General features: G+C 38.6%; 1 protein-coding gene across 1 annotated transcript; it reads right to left on the reverse strand.

Annotated features, from left to right (window-relative positions):
- Positions 1 to 3,080: 3,080 nt before the first annotated feature.
- On the reverse strand, positions 3,081 to 14,541 carry LOC139732302 (46 kDa FK506-binding nuclear protein-like). The gene is made up of 13 exons (XM_071643172.1): positions 14,428 to 14,541; positions 13,176 to 13,268; positions 12,416 to 12,568; positions 11,330 to 11,500; positions 10,847 to 10,930; positions 9,979 to 10,083; positions 9,245 to 9,430; positions 8,463 to 8,548; positions 7,104 to 7,226; positions 6,163 to 6,240; positions 5,212 to 5,341; positions 3,913 to 3,961; positions 3,081 to 3,240 (listed from the first exon to the last, which is right to left on the reverse strand). Exons 1-13 carry the CDS (start codon positions 14,435 to 14,437, stop codon positions 3,162 to 3,164), a joined length of 1,347 nt encoding a protein of 448 aa, XP_071499273.1. The 5' UTR covers positions 14,438 to 14,541; the 3' UTR covers positions 3,081 to 3,161.
- Between the last annotated feature and the right edge of the window lie 5,744 nt (positions 14,542 to 20,285).

Raw genomic sequence — 20,285 nt, forward strand, 5'->3', positions numbered from 1 at the left:
TATAATGAAACAAAGAAAGGGAAAACTGACCAGAAACAAATAGAAAAAACTTGGAAGAAAGAAATCCGGAGGTCTCAGGTTCGAATCCCAATGAAAACCCATCATATATATATGTATATATATATATATACATAGTGTGTGTGTGTGTGTATGTGTGGGTGGGTGCGTGTGTGTGGTGTGTGTGTGTGTATACAGGAGGATATGAGTAGGCCTATGTGTAAGATACAGATTTTTTGTGTGTTCTTGTGTTGTTGTTTGAATGAATTCCATGTCATCATAAAGCAGCATCAACAATGAAATGAGTATACAGTGTACTGCAAACACCTCCACAGCCAGCAACATGGGAACTGTTAATGCCCCCCCCCCCACCTTGTAATCACTGACACACATTTCAAGCATTCAATATTTTACGAGAAAGCACTTTCACATAAAGTAAAATACATACAATGTTCCGCCATAGACATTTTTGAAAACAAAATCAATTTATTCCTCATAGTTTTCTTATGAAATACATTATGTTCAGTCAATTTGATGCAAAGGCAAGCCTTCTGTACCCATATTTGAAGGCATCAAACACATGAACAGACACAGCAAGTGACAATCTGAAAGAGCTGTAAAAAGGACAGATTTTAAGCAGTTTGAAACTGTCCAGCACATTCACTTACACAGAACTACATGCGCATTGAAACAAGCAAAAAAATGTTTCATATTTTCCATGCAATTGCATTACAAATGTTACATTGCTACTCTGGAAGTTCTTCTTTTTCTAAATGAGAGCTCTCGATTCTGCACAAAATGTTTCATTCGAGAAGTTTAATTTAACAGCTGTCATCAAATTTACAGATGTGATAAAATGTCCAGTAGGCCTTTAAAGCCAAAGCATGGGAATCCCACTGTACATAAGGCAGAAATGGCTTGGGAAATGCGTATGTCAATATAGTACATGCAAAATAGAAACTACAAGAGTACCGTTATGTGTGACTAGGAAAAAAAAAACACATGCAAATACACTTGAACTTTATGCAGTGCATGGTATTACACATTTCAGCATGGCAAGAAAACGCTTACTCTTCACTTGATCAAAATGTCAAATGTCAGAATCAGCAATTGAAACAGATCATCAGTTCCAAGATCTCAAAACTGGAGTGACATAATTACTGGAAAGCCAATGAAAATGGTGCAAGGTTTCCAGTTTATATTGCTATGGCTTTGAAATGTCCTTCTGAAATACATATTGGTTTTTGACACAAAAGATATTTGACCAAAATTGTCACAAAAGAAGCTTTTTTTCTTATCATTTTTTTAAACAAAAATGTTTCACATACATCACATGTCCGGAGCTATCGGAAAATACTTCGTCTTTGGCAAAATGCTGCAGTATTGCTTCTAATCATTCACACTATAAATGAAGACATTGATTTTAAGATGTCTGCTGGTTAAGTTAAGTCATTTTCCTGCATCATGGAGTTCTTCCATGGAAAACTGCTTCCTGTATGAAACAAATACTGTTGAACAATTTCATCAAGCATTATGAGACAATAACATCTACCTACCGAGGAAAAACAAAAGAAATACAAACTTGTTCTCGATTCAATTATAGTAAGTATTACAGATGAGAACTGCAGCGGAGATTTGGCTGAAAAGGGAGAAATCTGATATCTGTTCAAAAATGTAAAGTTTGATATCATAATTTACCAGCTGTCCAAATTTCAAGGTCAAGGTATAATGAAAAATTGGAACCTTTTTCAGTTTGAATGAGGAATGTGATTATGGATTCTGGAACCTATCTGTTTATTCATAGCCTAGTTAATCTTACATTGGTCTATAGAGCGCATTAAAATTTCAAAGCAGATTTTTTTGTTCTTGAAATACCGTTGACAAATTGTTAGAACATTTAGAGTCTTTCAAATCTTAAGAAACCCTACTTCATAGAGTTGATGTTGAATGATTTCATCAAAATTTCATGGTGATGATTCAAACAATGAACTTATTTACATAAATAAAAACCCAAATTCTCAAAACAGGGATGGTTTGCTGAGCATCAAATAAGGCAATGGCTTTATACACATACATGTATCAAGAAATGTATTTTGTAAAACTATTATGCATGCACATGCACACTACATTGTATGTACTTCTAATGAAAGGAGCAATACATATTAGACAAGGAAAAAACCAATCATTGATTTCTGAAGTCATGAATTACTGCACTTTACTAACTGAAAAAAAAAAAATCAAACAATAGGAATGTGTAGTTAACAGACAGAAAAATAAAGAGAGGTTTAACTTATGTAAGCCCCTACCCCCTCGTGACAAGAATATCAGAATAAACTTGCACAGTGTACCTTTAAACCTGTTTTATATGTACCTCCTTTAAGTATCTGTATGTGCATGTGCACATGTGTGTGTCCTGGAAATACAATTTTTTCTCTTTTTTTTGGATTAAATCAATTTAAGAAGAGGTGCTATTGAATATATGAACAATTATAATTTGGTCATGTAGATTTTAGTTAGTCTCATATTCAGGCTTTGCCACCACAAAATGCAATGGAATGTTGGATGTAATCTTTTTGTAGAGATTATGCCCTGGCACTCAGATTGACGCTATACTCCCCTCTGGGACATATCAAGGAATGTCTTCCTTCATTAATGCAATATTCTAAAAAGCAGACACTTTCATTGCCCTTTATATTGCCCTGTTCATAAGTATAATGGCATCAATTTACTCTTGTTTTCTTTCTTTGCGTCTGCGCACTCACGCGAAAATTGTCGAGGCAAACACACTGTAGTTGCACAGTCAAACCAGCCTACACTTTTGTCTTCACAAATGCAGCATGTTCGTTCTTTCTTGGTTTTCCTGCTACCCCAATCCCATGAACACTGAAGGAAATGGTAAAAAGAATATTACAGTAAAATCCAAATCAGAGGGCTGGTGTTGAATTACAGGATACCAGAATGTCACTGTCAAAACTGAGGTGGATTTACAGTACAGTGACAATTTGTGAAGTCAGAATGAGGACTGTGAAGAGTGTGATCAAACATTTCTGTACAGGGTAAAGGTGTGTAGATGTGAGGGGAAAGGGCGTGGAAAGGGGCGCTTAAGCCAACAGTAAGGCCGGTCCTCATGGTTCCCAGGACTACTTCAGCACGGTCCTCTGCCGTTACCTGACCTGCTTGAGCTCAACTTCGAAGACCAGTGTGCTGTTTGGTGGAATCGGGCCCGTCCGTTCTCTCCCGTACCTACATGATTACAAACAAAATGGCCATCAATAGTGTGTAATAGTGTGTAATCAGCATTGAGTATGACTTTACAGAAAACAAGGATGACATATATTCTCACATTGAAATACCGGTATCTGATCTGGCCTAAATAGTCTTTTTCTTGTGATCCGTCTGTTAAGGTTTCCTAGGTCAATGTGCCATCATCGCCAAATGGGATGGCTGCAATACAAAACATCACAAATAGTAAAATGATATGGAGAAATATGGAGAGAATTCCACAAAATTTCATACTTTGCGAGAGCCAGATGGGTGCAGGTTTCATTGACTTGTGACTGACACAAGTTAAGTGAAATATCTTTCTTTCTGCCTTCTGAGGTCTTGTTAGCAAAAAATAAACTTGAACGTAATTGTCTTACTAACATGATATCCCAAATTTGCAGCATTCCTACTCAGTGATGACATCATATGGACTTTAAAAAAAAAAAATCTAGAAATTCTTAACTTTTGAATGGATTGTACCATTTTTCCTCAAACTTCACTGGTGCATTCTAGTAATATTTCAGCATTTACTGAATCCATATTACACGTCTGGAATAAATCCCCCTTTAAGGCCACATGTCTACCGGTACTGCATGCACACCCAAATAAATATTTGTGAAATTCATAAATCTGTTGCTGAGATGAACCTACCCTTGGGATGGTGGCACTGTCAGTCGGCGTTTCCCTCCAACCTTCATACCTGCCGATGGAATGCAGAAATGACAGAAAAAAAAAATCAATCCCTATTGAACTGGGCCGACATTGAAGAGGCACAGCCATGTAATTCCTTGTGGACTCTGCTCATAATAGTTTGTCAGTAGTAATGCAATCACATGCCTCATGAATTTTCTTGACGTTGTATGAAAAATATTGACTTCCTTGAAGAGGAAATTTGTAATGACTGTTTTGATATATCTTGAACAGAATAAAACAGAAATGAGTTTGTCAACATTACTGAATTTTCCTCACTATCAGCAGATCCTCATTGTATCCAATTGGTTGTAAAATATACAGATAATACAGTAAACCTCAAGAAGAGACAAATTGTCAAATCATTCATTTGGTAAAATAAATCTACTGAGAAGTAAAAATTTTTATGTTCAGCAGCTTGCTTTCACATGCTTCATAATTTTGTCTAACATTCATCTGATTGGTAAGTCTACCTTGCTATATCGGTACTGACACTCCTTTGTCTTTCTTAGTATTTGGGCACAAGAACAACAAAAAAATAATCTGCAATGATTTATTTCTTAGTATATCTGATATGATGTAATAAGTACGTATATTGTAAGATTTACATGTAACCTCATTTCAACAGGAAGGCAAGTACCAACTCAAATAAAACAGATAATCTTTCAAATGCAACAGAATACACTCACATATACAATACCAAACAAACAAAACAAACAAACAAACAAACAAACAAACAAACAAACAGAGTTTTGGCCAGTCTTAACCCATTGAGAATGAGTCCCAAGCATACTCGGGCAGGTGTCTATGGGAAATGCCTGTTGTGGCAAAATCAGTCCGTCCTCAACGGGTTAAAAACATAACACTGGTAAATATATAATCATCTCCCAATTTTCTTCTTGTTTTTCTTTAAGAAAATTTTAAAGGTGATGGTTAAAAGAATAAACACACAAATAAACACAGACAGAAATAACAACATCAAGCTTCTCGAGAAAAAAAAAAAATCAGAAAAAAACCCCCAACAACTGTGTGCAAAAACAAGCTGTGTTGAAAGTGTAGTAGGCAAAACAAAATAATCGATCACATTGAGACCTTTCACACTCAACAGTCCTCCCCGCGACCAACGAACCCCAAAGCATTTCTTAACCCGTTGAGGACGGATTGATTTTGCTTCAACACGCATTTCCCATAGGCACCTGCCTGAGTATACTCAGGACTTGTCTTCAACGGGTTAAGAGCTATCATGTGACTGGTATTTACCTCTGACCCCTTCATCCCAGCCTTTGATGACCTCACCACGCCCTAGTATAAACATGAATGGCTTCCCGGTCAGTTTAGAGTCAAATTCCTTGTGGTTGTTGGCAAACACACCCTTGTAGTAGACAAACACCTGTTGAAATATGGGGAAGGGAGAGAAAAATCTGTTAAAGTGCACATTGGTGCTGCAGCATTCCATATTACGATGTTCAAAATTAAACCTGTCCACATCAAGCTTGATTAGAGTCCTGGCATTGAAAAGCAATTGCAACCCTCCCCACCCCCCCCCCCCCCCTCCTTCAAACTTATATTTCAGCTAATGTATATGTCATCTGTTTTGTGAGCATTTCACAAATCCTGACTTGTAAGACAATTTGCAAGTTTTTTGCCTTGTATTCAAGAAATGCAGTGACAGAAAGAGGAATATTATCCCTTGTACAGACCAGTTCCTAAGTTCCCATACTGGAAGACAATATGCATGGCATTTGTCTTACAGGAGGCAACATTTTGGCAAAGTTGCTGGCTGACAAATTTGCAGCATTGTAACCTACAAGATAGAGCTAAGTCCACATGATTTTTTTTTCAAATTGTTTTGTTTTGTTTTTCATTGGCTGCAGCAAACATATTTTTTCCCACTGCCACATCAAGACTGGTAAGAAAATATGGAGGTACATTACCACTGATCTCTATAGAAAGTATCTGGATATCTCACAGGCAAATCACTTTGAAGCCACTGTGCCGCCATCTTACCACACACATCACCCATACACGTGTGTACGGAGCTCACATCACATGATCTTGGCGACAATCTCTTCTAGAGAAAATGCGTGCAAATCTCCATAGAGTTTGTCTTTGTCTGTCGCGGCAGCTTCACTTGTTTGTACAGCATGAAAGGGCCAATGAGATATACAGATATCTCCTTTGGAGATCAGTGGTACATTACACTTTACTAACCTTTCTCCCAGGCTTTGCTACCTTGCCTTCACCCAGCTTGATATCTTCTATGGAGGTGCCCGACTGGAGCTTAACTTTCTTTGGAGCAGTGGTCTGTGGAGTGAAAGTGAAAGACTATTATTATACCTACCTGGCAGAAATATGCAACAATGCACTCGTCACACAAGAGTCAGAAAGACAATATAACTGCCACTGTCCAGTTGGGACAATTAATGAAACAATGCCATGTTACCACCTACAAGGCACAATATCTTATATCTTCTTGCAGGACAAAATATAGATCTAACAGGACAGGCTGTGATCAAATATTTGTCAGAATTGAAACTTTATGTAAACCAAGCTTTCTGAATGTATAAAGAAAAACATAACATAAAACAAGAAGTCATGCATATCTACTACCAGCCACGGAAATTACCAGTATGAACGCATACACTGAATGGTAGCTTCAGAGTTATAGCTGGACAGCAAATCATGAAGTCCATAGGGGCACAATGTGCCCAGCTACACCCCAATTTCGGCCCTCCACATAATAGTATAAGTTTGTGACTTCTTTCCTGTTCATGACAGCTGCTACCTTGGACAAGGGTCATAGTGTCTATTGCCAAGAGTGCATAATGAGTTAAAAAAACAACACACAAAACAATACAGAAACTGCAATAAAAAGATAACAACAATACAACCCCATGTTTCACTTCTTTTGTTTTAAACAGAAAACTGTCTATGCAACTGACTGATAAATTGCCCAACATCAACAACAAAGTAGGGCACTTTGTTAAACAGTTGCATAAAAAACTTCTCGACAGAAGAATTTCATGACATTGAATAAAGGCGACTGTCTGATCAACTCTTCATCCCACTAAGAGATAAGCCTAGCAGAAATATATATATATATATATATATATATATATATATATATATATATATATGTGTGTGTCTCTCACTGTTTTCTGAGCTTCTGGCTGTCTCTTGACTGCTTTCTCTTTCTTCTGAGCCTGGATGTTTTCCTTGTTGTCACCTTTTGCATTCTTCAAGGGCTGTCCACCTTTTCCTTCACTTTTCTGGCCCTGCATTGAAGGAACAGACAATCACAGGGTTCTTATATGGCTGAATTTCTGTAAAAATTCATTAGAAAAAATAAATAGGAAATCTAGCATACGTGATCAGGGAAAGTACTGATAAATGATTGATTGAAAAAGGTAAAGCAGTAATGGAGGGTGGTATACCCATCGCTGAGTTTGATTCAGCTACTTGTAGGTCTACCTTTGAAAGGGGCTCAAGAATGTGACCGCTCTTGGCAACTATTTGAATGCATCTGCTCAGATTTGAGAGCAAATATCCCTGACGGTTTGATTCTCACCTCAGCTTCAAGGTAATTTGACCCAGTTTCTATGACTATTTGGACCCTGTAAGCTACCACAATGAATCATTCAATACTTCTCAAGGTCTCAGCACAAAATGTAATGTACCTGTACTCCTGCATCATTAAAGGGATATATCTTTTGCAATACGACACAAATGTCCCTCAAATAGGACATAACCATGGCGGTCCCGTGTGTGAGAGAGTCACATCCTACGCACATAAAAGATTCTGCTTCATTTATTCATTGCAACGAGCAGAGTGCATAACCCTATGAAGTGGTCCATCACTCCATCCCAAGTACATTAACTGGACTCCATGGAAAACCAGAAGTGCAGCTGACTATGGGCTACCCAGCCATGTTGTCAGATGGAAAAACAAAATCAAACAAACAAACAAATAGAAACTGTACAGTGCTTCAGCCCTCAGTCACCATGTCCATGGCCCCATTTACATGAAACATCTTCTATTCTGTCTTTAATTTTACTCCATTAAAAAAAAAAAATATATATATATATACATATATGATATAAGAAAAAACAACCAGTCAATCTGTACACAGTGTGAAATTGTACTTAAAGGTTTCAACATCTAGCCCATTACTGTCCCCCACTCTTCACTTTTTGCCCTCCTTACAACCCCCATATGTCGCTTCCCTCTTCAATTCTCCTCTTTCTAGGCTCTTCTGTCAAACAATGATCCGGTTAAGGACTACATACACATGGCGTCACTGCAAATCTTTCTCCCTCATTTACTTCACCATGCAATGCAAACCTTCAAACAACACACTTAAAGGTTTATTCATGCAGGTCTCCCTTCTAATGATGGTAGAGTTCATTTTGACAATACACCTCATTCCTGACAAGTTTTCCCCTTTAATGTATGCAAATGGCTAAAGTGTTGAATCAAAGAAAAAATCTGCACTAGAATCCACTTCACTCACATTAGTAGATACACCAGCATCTTGTCCACTTCCTGCCTCCCTCTTGATTTGTGACTTGTTCTCCTTGGTGGACTTTGGCTTGTCTTCTGTGAATTGGACAGGATAAAGCAAAGCATCTCAGTAAATCAAAGACTTGCAATGGCAGGAACTACCTATGCTGTCAATGACACATCTTATGATACAGTTCTAGTTGTGAGGAAACTCAAATGAGGGTATATGGAGAGTGTGTCTTTCAACCATTTGAAATTAAATTTTGTCAGGTATTTCACAATTCAAAACTAGTAAAATAGTGTTTGCCATACATAAAGGCAAGAAGAGAATAGTACAGCACATGAAAATTGCTAATACTCATGACAACTAACAGGTTGGTCTTGTCATATTTTCCCAAGAAATGCCTTAACTTGAAGGAAATATTCAAAGACAATTCTCTACCCTTTAAAACATTCAATTGATATGAAACCAATAAAAAATGCATATTACAAAAAGGACATTTTGATGGCGGCTATTCTGATGGCAAATGTCCAACCAAAAATGCAAATTGGTGGAGATATGGGGGTGGGGGTGTGAAGGAGAAATACTCCATGTACACAAGTTTACTACATGAATTCAAATCGCAATATATTCCAAATCTAAATATGGTGTATTAGAAAATATAAGTTTGGCATTAAACTGCAGAGAGCAATCCAAAAGACCGCACTACTCAAAGACATGCAAAATAGGTATATCTGATGATGTCATAATAATCATGACATCATCAGATACCTTCAGATACCTAAAGTTACCTTCTTCATCTTCCTCACTGTCATCACCATCATCATCATCATCGCCATCTTCATTTGAGTCATCATCATCGTCATCATCTCCATCTGCAGCTGCTGGTATAAAGTCGCCATCATTTTCCTCATCATCCTCATCCCCATCAGCCTCCGCTAGTTCGTTCTTTGACAGGGCCTGGGCTTCCACGGCAGCTGAAATGCAATTCAATGGGAACTGCAAGTCACTCAGATGTCACAAGACATTCTTCACAAAAGATCTTTTTTTTTTTTTTGCCTGCACTCATATCATTTCACATTGCCTGACGAATGAAATTGCAAGATTGAAACAATTCACACAGAAAGTCAAGTAAGAGAAATATGGTGATGTACACGAATGCTCACTATACAGCTGTGAGAGAAGTATAGATAATGATATACCGTAAAGCCCTTTCAGGATGACATGATGGTAAGGCTGTACAAAAATATGATTCAAAGTCAATGTCAAGGAGTCAACATAGTTGGATTATTAAATGCACCTAAAGCAAAGTATGTATGGGCTGAAAACTGACTGAAGTGATATATACCTGCATTGTTTGAATTTCATGCATTGTTTTGGATGAAAAGAATGAAGGAGTGGCACATATAACACAGTGCAACAAACTAACAATTTGACTTAAAAAAAAAAAAAGATTGAGACATGAGAGTGAGAGAGACCAATAGTAGAAAGCAGAAGAAATGGGGGCTGGATTACTGAAACATACCTTTCCTCTTTTTCTTCACAGTGGAGAAGGTTGCCTCATCAGCTACAGGCTCCAACTGTGATTTCCTCTTCTTCTTCTTGGCACTCTTTTCTTTGGACTTTTTTGCTTCAGGTACACAAAGAAAGGGAGAGAGGTTGAGAAGGTAACAAAACAAAACAAACAAACGAAAAAACACAGAATTTCAAATTAGTGGTTGTTTTCATAGGCCTGAGGCAGCCAACATGACTGAACTGTGCATTCACCCGCCTGATCAACAACGTAAGCTTAAAGTATTCAGTTAAACAAAAACAAACATTTTCAACAAATGCCATTTATATGTAAACCTGGCAATTTTTTTTTTCTTACATTCACTGCATTCCACTCTTATTGTCTTACGTAGTTTATGAAATTCTGATATGGGACTACTGTCATAAACAAGATTAGCGTCTGTGTAATTGATAGAGAAAAGAGCCATGCAGACAAACTTTCCAATATTTCTTGAACATACTAATGCATTTTTTCCCTAGTAGAATATTAAAGATTCAAGACTTCCAGATTCCTCATATTTTACATATTTTTGCTCTGTTAAATGTTCACACTCAACAATTCGCATGTACAATGCACTCCTGCTATAACAAACACGTTATAATAAAATTGCAGTTACAATGAAATAAAAATTCAGGCTGCAACATTATCATCTCTATGTTATTTTATTGTTAATTTGTTTGGTCATAACGAAATTTCGATATAGGGAAAGAAAACTGCCGTTCCCGACGACTTAGTTATAACAGGAGTCCACTGTATTCAACTTTTATATGTATACAATTTCCCTCTAAAATGTGGAATACAGAACAATAAGACATATAAACAACATATTAAGGTATGTTACCTTTATCTGGAGTCCACTCCTCCCCATCACTGTCGTCATCATCCTCATCACCTGCATTCTCTATCATCTGGAGCAATGACACATCTGGAATTCACAATCACAAATGATTCAGTCACAAAAAATTCCAACTGCTCAATCCCAGAGCTTTCTAAGGGCACTTTCAACGAGATGGTACTTTCTTCCGCTTCCTCCTGCATTGCCAGGGGATGTCAGGAGCAACAATTGGCGGAAGGGGGACTACGTAACTGAGCATCATACATGGAATTGCTGGGGTTGATCCTCATTCTTTTTCCATGATGCACAATATCAGACTTAATGGCAATCCAGGAATAAAAAGTCAACATCTTACACTGGAAGTAGTTTGCAGAATGATGAGACTGCAAGATAGTGACTACATACCTATTTATGATCACAGAAAAAGTGAGCCACCTGGCTTCAAGCTCTCAATTTTTAAAGTTAATATTGCTTTACTTTATCTCTCACCTGCAGATGAAGAACTCTCTTCCTCTGAATCCGTCTCATCGTCCTCCTCGTCATCTTCCTCCTCCTCCTCCTCCTCCTCATCCATCAAAAGGCTTTCTGCCTGCTCAAGCAATCCCTGGCTGAAATCCACTGGGTTGTCAGTTACCAGGTAACCTGTCAAGTGTATCGTGCCTGGTGGCAAAGGACATAATCACAGCGAAAGACAGCTTACACTCTGTATGTCTTGCAAAACATAATGATCAAATACTGTATTGTCTTGAACTACACATGCACATTAGATATCAACTGCTTTTTGGTGTCTACGAGAAGTTCATGTGGAAATTTCTAAAGGCACAAAACAGCACAAAAATAAACAAAGAAATATAAAACAAATTGTCATACACAAAGCATGTTTTGAATCACCCCCATCAATTGATCTTCGTATTTAGCAAATACAAAATACTGACAGTAGGGCAATATAATATGATGCTTTGCATAGTTCTGAAGGAGAATCTATTAATTTTAGGAACTGGTTTTAATGATGTTGTTTGCTACTGGAATTCCATTTTGGTAATCCTTTTGAAACCACTCTGACAATCTGTTGTAACTTTATATGATGAATATCCACACAGTAATTCTGGTTTGAGCATTACAAAGAAGGGACCTGGCAATGTCTCTACAGGTGTTGCTCAAATGAAAGAGAGTTTAATACGGTCGGAGTGGGTGCTACGTGGTAATTGATGATCTGTAACAATCATGCAGAATGTAATCATGCCTACAGAAGAGCTTTGGAGTGGGTTCAAACTGGCAAAAACAAAACAAGACAAAACAAAAACGGAATGACAGTGGTTTCATTCTATGATGAAAGTAACTTCATGATGAATAACACCATCAAGTACTTCTAATAATTATGTGAAACAACTTGTACGGAGGAAATGATAACCTGTCATCTCTTAAAAGCCAATAAGGCATGGATAATCATTCCTCTGTTTGCAAAGTTGTCAAACCATGCTTGTTTAACCTAAGATTTTGTCCCCATGATATGATATCTAGGAAGGGTTTAAATCTGTCACAAGTGCCATCAATCTACAAAAGTGAGACACGAACCTTTGCCTTCTGTGTAGAAGCTGATCTCTGAGCCCTCTGAGAGGTTGAGGTTGAGTTGTTGCTGGAAGCAGGGAAACGGATGCTTATCTCCATAGATAAGCGTGCAGAGGAGAAATTCTGCCTTTTCATGTCTGACAAGTAACTGAGTAATGCCTGATGAAAATGAATGAATGAAATAAAATAAAATGTGTGGAAGGTACAAGTGTATAATAGTGTTTGATCTTCATCACTACCATGTGGGATTTCATAATTCTGTTGACATGTAAGTCAATTACATGCACTTTTCCAGGAATCGTGGTAGGGCCAGAAATTATACTGTGCTTAAGTCGAATACATACAAGAATAAAAGATAACTACAGAGATTGCATGTAATACTTATGTGAATCAAAAGCCAAAGCTATCATCTATTATACAAACAATTAGGAAGAGTCAGAAGTGGGAATGCAAATCTATGTCTTTTAAGTACATTTTCAAATTCATATGTCCTTACAAAAGAGATTGTCAAGAATATAAGTCAGGTTTGACAGCTAAGAAAATAACATCAAACTTAGAATACAAGCACTTTTCTCAGCATTTTGAATATGAGTGTCCAGAAAAAAGCAAAAAATACAAAAAAAAAAGGAAATAAGCATCCAGAAAAAAAAGGTACAAAGATAGAAAAGACAAAAGAATCAAATAGCTAAGAAAAGAGGAAGAAAGAAAAGGATTTTAAGAGAAGAAAAAACCAAAAAAGAAAACAAATTAGACACAAAAGTCTTACCAGATTTTTCTCTTGTGTCTAGTGCTGCCATCGACACATGAAACGACTGCTCCACTGTTTGGGAATAGTGTTTCCCAGGTTCTATCGTCAAACCTTAGATCAAAGCAAAACAGTGACAGCCATTACAATTACTATACAGAATTTGGTCTTTAGCATGAAATCAAGCAACATTCACAGGACAAGTTAAATTTCTGATTGCATCTTAACCACGTTTCCTTGCTGGGCATATATACTGGTTTCAAGTTTTACTGCAAATAATGGCTTTACCATTTCATAAAACATGTACTTCTGTAGAGCTGTACAAGACACATACACACATGTATATTAATAAACTCCAATTCTGCCCATCACTCAGTTTTAATCCTTCATGTGCCCACCCCAAGTCACTTAGTCTCTCTTGCTAAGTTTTATCATCATCATTCAGTAATCCATCAATAGCTGACCTAGCATCTAATGGTTCTAGTTGTAAATTTAATGCTTGAAAAATAAGTTGCATGCCCACCTCACCTGGGTGTAGCTACTGCATACTGTAAATTATGTGCTCCAGTCCAACAATTATGCACATGCCATGGATGGTGCATGGTGACAATATAACTTAAGGATTAGGGGGATTAATAAGTAAATTTAAACTCTATTCACCGACAATTATCAACAAACAAAAGTCTCAAAGAAAATACTCCAGCTCGTATATCAATCAATCAGTGTACAAAGTGATAAAGGGCCAAGGGTTCAGCAATATAGACATCTTGACAAATCTAACATTGGTTAGGCCTAACGTTACAAGGTAAACTAGATCCATACACAGCCCAGTCGCTGTAGGTACTTACAGCGTCTGGTCGGCATGGTCGGGCTAACAATAGGCTAGCCCCCCTAAATTTTACATGTTATTACACCGATTGTGATGGAAATATGGAATGACACTAAGGTGCGGTGCGATTTCCTGCTACGTTCTCCCTAATCACTTCCAACGTGTTGTTACAACAGTGAAGTGTGTCGATGAAACGAACCAATTTATTTGTATTTTTGTTTGTTATTTACCTATTTTATTAGCTTAGTACGATGTCGATGTTAACGAAATTACTGCGACAGTGCGAGTATCACGAACGCATGGACCACATCAAGCATAAAATGCGGTGCGTGGGACTAAGGTACGGAAAAAACGGCATGACAAGTACCCAAACGAAAACGAGGTATTTCAAAGTTTACAGTAAGTGTCAAAACACAAGGAATGAGTAAAAATCAAGACACTCACCCCAAAACATATTTCTCTACGTGGATTGATAAGCTTTCGAATAAATCTGTAGACCTAGCCTTCTACGTGTTAACGATGTGGTCGTAAGGTGCATACATACACGCGAGACCGCTTGGAATCACAGATTAACAATAGACGTAGACATATACTAGTAGACCTCGCTCGTACGTACGCACAGCCAACTACACAGAGTTCTGTGGTTAGAATATGAACCACACGCACTATTCAGAAATAGGCCTACCTGTACCGGTACTTGTAAGTTGTAGGCTCATTTGAAGGGGGCACACAAGATAACAGATATCCCCATACAGAAACACTTTCCCTGCAATGGCAATTTTGGCAAGTTTCAAAAACTTTGAACTTGAGCTTCAACTTCGTTTTTTCTTTTCTTTTCTCAAATACAAATATCGTACATAGGCCCTATCCTGCTTCCTGATTGGTAGGTTGTTACAAGAAGATGTCATCGTATCAAGGTATTGCTATCATGACTTTTACTTACTTACTTGGAGTTTACTTGGATGTAGAAACGTATTAAAGCGTTGCTTGCCCCTCCAAGTTTCACTATCCCTCTGATATGGGCTGTACTTTACTATAGGGAATGGCTGTTCCAGTGTTTCTCGAGGATAGTTTTGAGTTGATTTACACTTGTTGCTCTGACAGCTGCGTCTGGCAAGAAGTTCCAGTTGTTACAACTGCGAACGGAGAAGGACTTGTGGCGCAACATATATCTCAAAATCTGGATCTGGGTTTTCTGACTTTCATGCTGTGGCCTCTGGTTCTGGAGCTATCTACCAATTGGAAAAATTTGTGTACATCAAGGTGGTCAATCCTGTTCATGATCTTATAGATTTGTAGAAACTCTGCTCTTTGTCTCCAGTATGCAAGAGTCTCCAAACCCAGGGCTTGTAAATCAGTCTGTCTGGATATTCCTGGTGGCGAAGACGTGGAAGTTGAAGTGTGGCTCTTTGCTGCACTTTCTCTAACAAATCTTCATCTTTTTTTTTTAAAGCATTGGACACCATACCGAGTTGCAATATTGTAGTGTGGGTCTGACACTGGCGTAGCCAGGGGGGGGGGCGATGGGGGCGATCGCCCCCCCTAAGATTTGGACCGGGGATTTGGGAGGCGGAAAAAAAAATGCGCGTATACTGTATATGCATGCACATGAAGCGGGTCTCCTTTGCAACCTTTCATCAAATAAGATATTTTTTGAATATTTCACTCAAAGTGTGCACCAGATCGTTGAATTTCAATTCAAAATATGCAAAATCTCTCGTGCTTGGGAGGGGGATACCCCCTCCCGAACCCTCCCCCTCTGTGCCTCTTTCCCTAGCTTAGTACACTTTTTAGATTTACAAAAAATTATGAATAATTCTGAGTGCACAAGACTTATCACTTATATTCCGAAAACTCAAGGTTCCCTCATGTATAAGGGGAATTTCCCCTTTTAATCGACCCTTTCCTCCCTCAGCCCCCCCCCCAATCAGTTTTGTGTGTGTGTGTGTGTGTGTGTGTCTGTGTGTGTGATTTCCCAAATGTTGATTCCATCAAAAATGCGTAGATGAGATATCTCAATTTCAACCTTAAAAAGGCAAAAGCTCGATCGGAAGGGAAGGGTGGGGATAACACTCGCCCACGCCTTCTCCCTGCTCCCCCGCCCCTCCCCCCCCCCCCTTCCACCATGCATAGAAGTATAGACTGTGGCTTTACCCAGATCGCTTTATTTCAATTCTAAAAACGCAAAAGCTCTGCGAGCAGGAGGAGGAATCCCCCTTCCTCTATATATACCTCACTAGACTTTATACATATACACAGATGGTGCACATTCGGAATAAGAGCTACATTCCGTGATTTTATCACTTCGATGAAAAAGTATTACACCAAAAATTTGCAACAGATCGCTGAATTTCAGGTCTGAAAACGCAAAATCACCTTCGTGTGGGAGGGGATATGCCCCTATCTACACCCTCGTGTGCATGCTTTTTCTGTTTGACTGCTGAACAGACAGTGTTCATGATATTCAGTGTAAGAATTAATACAAGAAGATTATTTAAATGATACCATTTTATAGGCAAATTGTTCAATAATAATCTACACTAAATTATACTGCAACTTTAAACAAGTGGGACTGTTTCATCTCGTTAAAACACGCAAAAACATGCATCAAATTGCACCATTTGCAACATCAAAATGCAAAAAGTTCTCACCGTGGGAGGGGGTACACCCCCTCCCACACCCTCCCCTCCCCCCTCGCTCTCTCCGCTCTCTCGGGTTCAGTCGCGTTCATGATATTCAGTGAAAAGAAGTAATACAAGAAGCGTATTTAAATGATAGCATTTTATAGGCAAATTGTTCAATGATAATCTACATCAAAATATACTGCAACCTTAAACAAGTGGGACTGTTTCACGTCAATAAAACGCGCAAAAACATGCATCAAATTGCACCATTTGCAACATCAAAATGCAAAAAGTTCTCACCGTGGGAGGGGGGACACCCCCTCCCCTCCCCCTCGCTCGCTCTGCTCGCTCGGGTTCAGTCGCGTTCATGATATTCAGTGAAAAGAATTAATACAAGAAGTATATTTAAATTATACCATTATATAGGCAAATTGTTCAATGATAATCTACATCAAAATATACTGCAACCTTAAACAAGTGGGACTGTTTCAACTCGTTAAAACACGCAAAAACATGCATCAAATTGCATCATTTGCAACATCAAAATGCAAAAATTCTCACCGTGGGAGGGGGGACACCCCCCTCCCACACCCTCCCCTCCCCCTTGTTCACTCGCTCCACTCGCTCGGGTTCAGTCGCGTTCATGAATTAAAATCAATTAAAATCATTTTTATTGAAATTTTACAACATCCAACAGAGTTAGTTTCCCTTTATCATCTCAGTCAAGTCATCATTCTTTTTTACATAAGTCCTCCTATTAAACTATGTCCCTCTCTGTGTTCTAAATATAATGATGTTTTTTTTTCTCCTGCATTCGTACCAACATAACTACGTATAATAAATGTTTTGTATTACATTCAATCCAGCTTGTATTTTATCACTTATTTTACATTATGAAATCCAGATTGCTTGCGTCCACGATGGCACATGCTGTAGTTCCCTCTTTTTTCTCCCTTTTTTTCCTCTCTTTTTTTCCTCTTCTTTTTCCTTTCCTTTTCTCTCTTTTTCCTCTTCCCAATCATTTTGATGTCAGTTGACATCAGTTCGTTTATTGTGTTTTATATTGATGTTTTGTGTATTTTTCTGAGGGTCCCATATCGTACAAGCTTTGCTTCTTAGTGGGACCCTCCACTTCCATCCTCATCCTTAGTTGACTTGTATTATACGCTTTATGTATTTAACAAAGATGTAATCACATCTACTTTTCATTTTCATAATTTTCTTATGTACCTTTTCAAGTTTTGTTCTGTATCACAAATATCCCGTGTATAAGCAATGTACATAAATTTCTTTGTTCATTTTGATGGAGGTGAAAATAAAGTTGAAAGTTGAAAGTTGATGATATTCAGTGAAAAGAATTAATACAAGAAGTGTATTTAACGTATACCATTTTATAGGCAAATTGTTCAATAATAATCTACACTAAAATATACTGCTACGTTAAACAAGTGGGACTATTTCACGTCGATAAAACGCGCAAAAACATGCATCTAATTGCACCATTTACAACACCAAAATGCAAAAAGTTCTTACCGTGGGAGGGGGACACCCCCTCCCACACCCTCCCCTCCCCCCTCGCTCGCTCCGCTCGCTCGGGTTCAGTCGCCTTCATGATATTCAGTGAAAAGAAGTAATTCAAGAAGTGTATTGAAATTATACCATATTATAGGCAAATTATTCAATGATAATCTACATCAAAATATACTGCAACCTTAAACAAGTGGGACTGTTTCAACTCGTTAAAACACGCAAAAACATGCATCAAATTGCACCATTTGCTACATCAAAATGCAAAAAGTTCTCACCGTGGGAGGGGGACACCCCCCTCCCACACCCTCCCCTCCCCCTTCACTCGCTCCGCTCGCTCGGGTTCAGTCGCGTCCATGATGTTCAGTGAAAAGAATTAATACAAGAAGTGTATTTAACTTATAGCATTTTATAGGCAAATTGTTCAATAATAATCTACATCAAAATAAACTGCTACCTTAAACAAGTGGGACTGTTTCACGTCGATATAACGCGCAAAAACATGCATCAAATTGCACCATTTACAACATCAAAATGCAAACAGTTCTCACCGTGGGAGGGGGACACCCCCCTTCCCACACCCTCCCCTCCCCCTTCACTCGCTCAGCTTGCTCGGGTTCAGTCGCGTCCATGATATTCAGTGAAAAACATTAATACAAGAAGTGTATTTAACTTATAGCATTTTATAGGCAAATTGTTCAATAATAATCTACATCGAAATAAACTGCTACCTTAAACAAGTGGGACTGTTTCACGTCGATATAACGCGCAAAAACATGCATCAAATTGCACCATTTACAACATCAAAATGCAAAAGGTTCTTACCGTGGGAGGGGGGACACCCCCCTCCCACACCCTCCCCCCCTCGCTCGCTCCGCTCGCTCGGGCTCGGTCGCTTCGCTCCCTCGCAGACTAACCGCCCCCCCTAAGATGAAATCCTGGCTACGCCGTTGGGGTCTGATGATAGACTCGTAGAGCTTGAGCCATCCTCTTTCATTCAGGCTGGAAAAGGATCTTTTCAAAATGCCAAGCTTATGGTATTGGCTCTTTTGGTTATCTCGGCGACGTGCTCGGAGAAGGAAAGTGCAGAATTTCAACGGTCACTCCAAGGTCTTTCTCATGTTCAGCTACCGGGATCTTGCTTTGGCTACCAGTTGTTGATATGGTGTAGTCATTCTTCTGGTTCCGTTTCCCGTAGTGAACGACCTTGCATTTTGTGATGTTGAATTGCAATCTCATTTATCGGCCCAGACTGAGACAGCATGAATTTCCTTTTGCAAATGTTCTGCTTCGCTTTGATTATCAACAACATTTTAAGGAGACTCAATTGAGGAAAATAATTCAGCATGACACTAGCACCCCATACCCCCAATAAATCGCCCAGAAACTACAATACTCTTCAGAGATCCCAACACTGATCTCATGTAACTACACGTATAAAGGTCAGTGGATCTCGACCATCATTGATAGTCGAACCAGGGACGTGGAAGAGAGAACTGAGTAGCTCCGACATGGTCGAACGAGCTCCACAGCACTGAACACAAAAGTCATGTTCATGAATCACAAGAAACAACAAACTTGACTCCTACAATTCTGAGGTCGTCGTGGAGTGCGTTAGATCGATTGTGTCATCGCTCTGGCGATGAACATATCGTTCTTCGATTCGAAGAAGAGAAGATTCTTGCCATGCATTCAAGAATCTTCTCTTCATACAGTGATCAATAGGCCCTATTATAGGATGTCAAACCTAGGCCTATCTATAGCTGCCCGCCACCTCTCCCAAGCCACACAGAGCCAGTACTATAAAACGTCGATAACATCATCGTTAGTTACAGCTCATCTTTCTTCCCCCTTTTTCATTATGAATACAAATCACTCGAATGCCTCACAAGATGTCAATTTGAAACATAGGTCTTAAGGGTTCAGCTCGTTATTCCGAAGGTTCGTTATTCCGAAGGCTCTTCAGTCCGAAGATTCGTTATTCCGAAGGTTCGTTTTTCCAAATTTCATTTTCGGACGAACAAATCTTCGGAATAACGCCACAAATATTCCGATTAACGAACCCTTTTTCATTTTCGGATTAACGAACCTCTAGGTATAGGGAATTTGTGTGTTTCGGATTAACGAACCTTCGGAATAACGAACAGCACC

This window comes from Diadema antillarum, unplaced genomic scaffold, assembly GCF_040938485.1.
Source record: "Diadema antillarum isolate AM-2024a unplaced genomic scaffold, OU_Dant_1.0 seq00000413_RagTag, whole genome shotgun sequence".
NCBI classification, from domain to species: Eukaryota; Metazoa; Echinodermata; class Echinoidea; order Diadematoida; family Diadematidae; genus Diadema; species Diadema antillarum.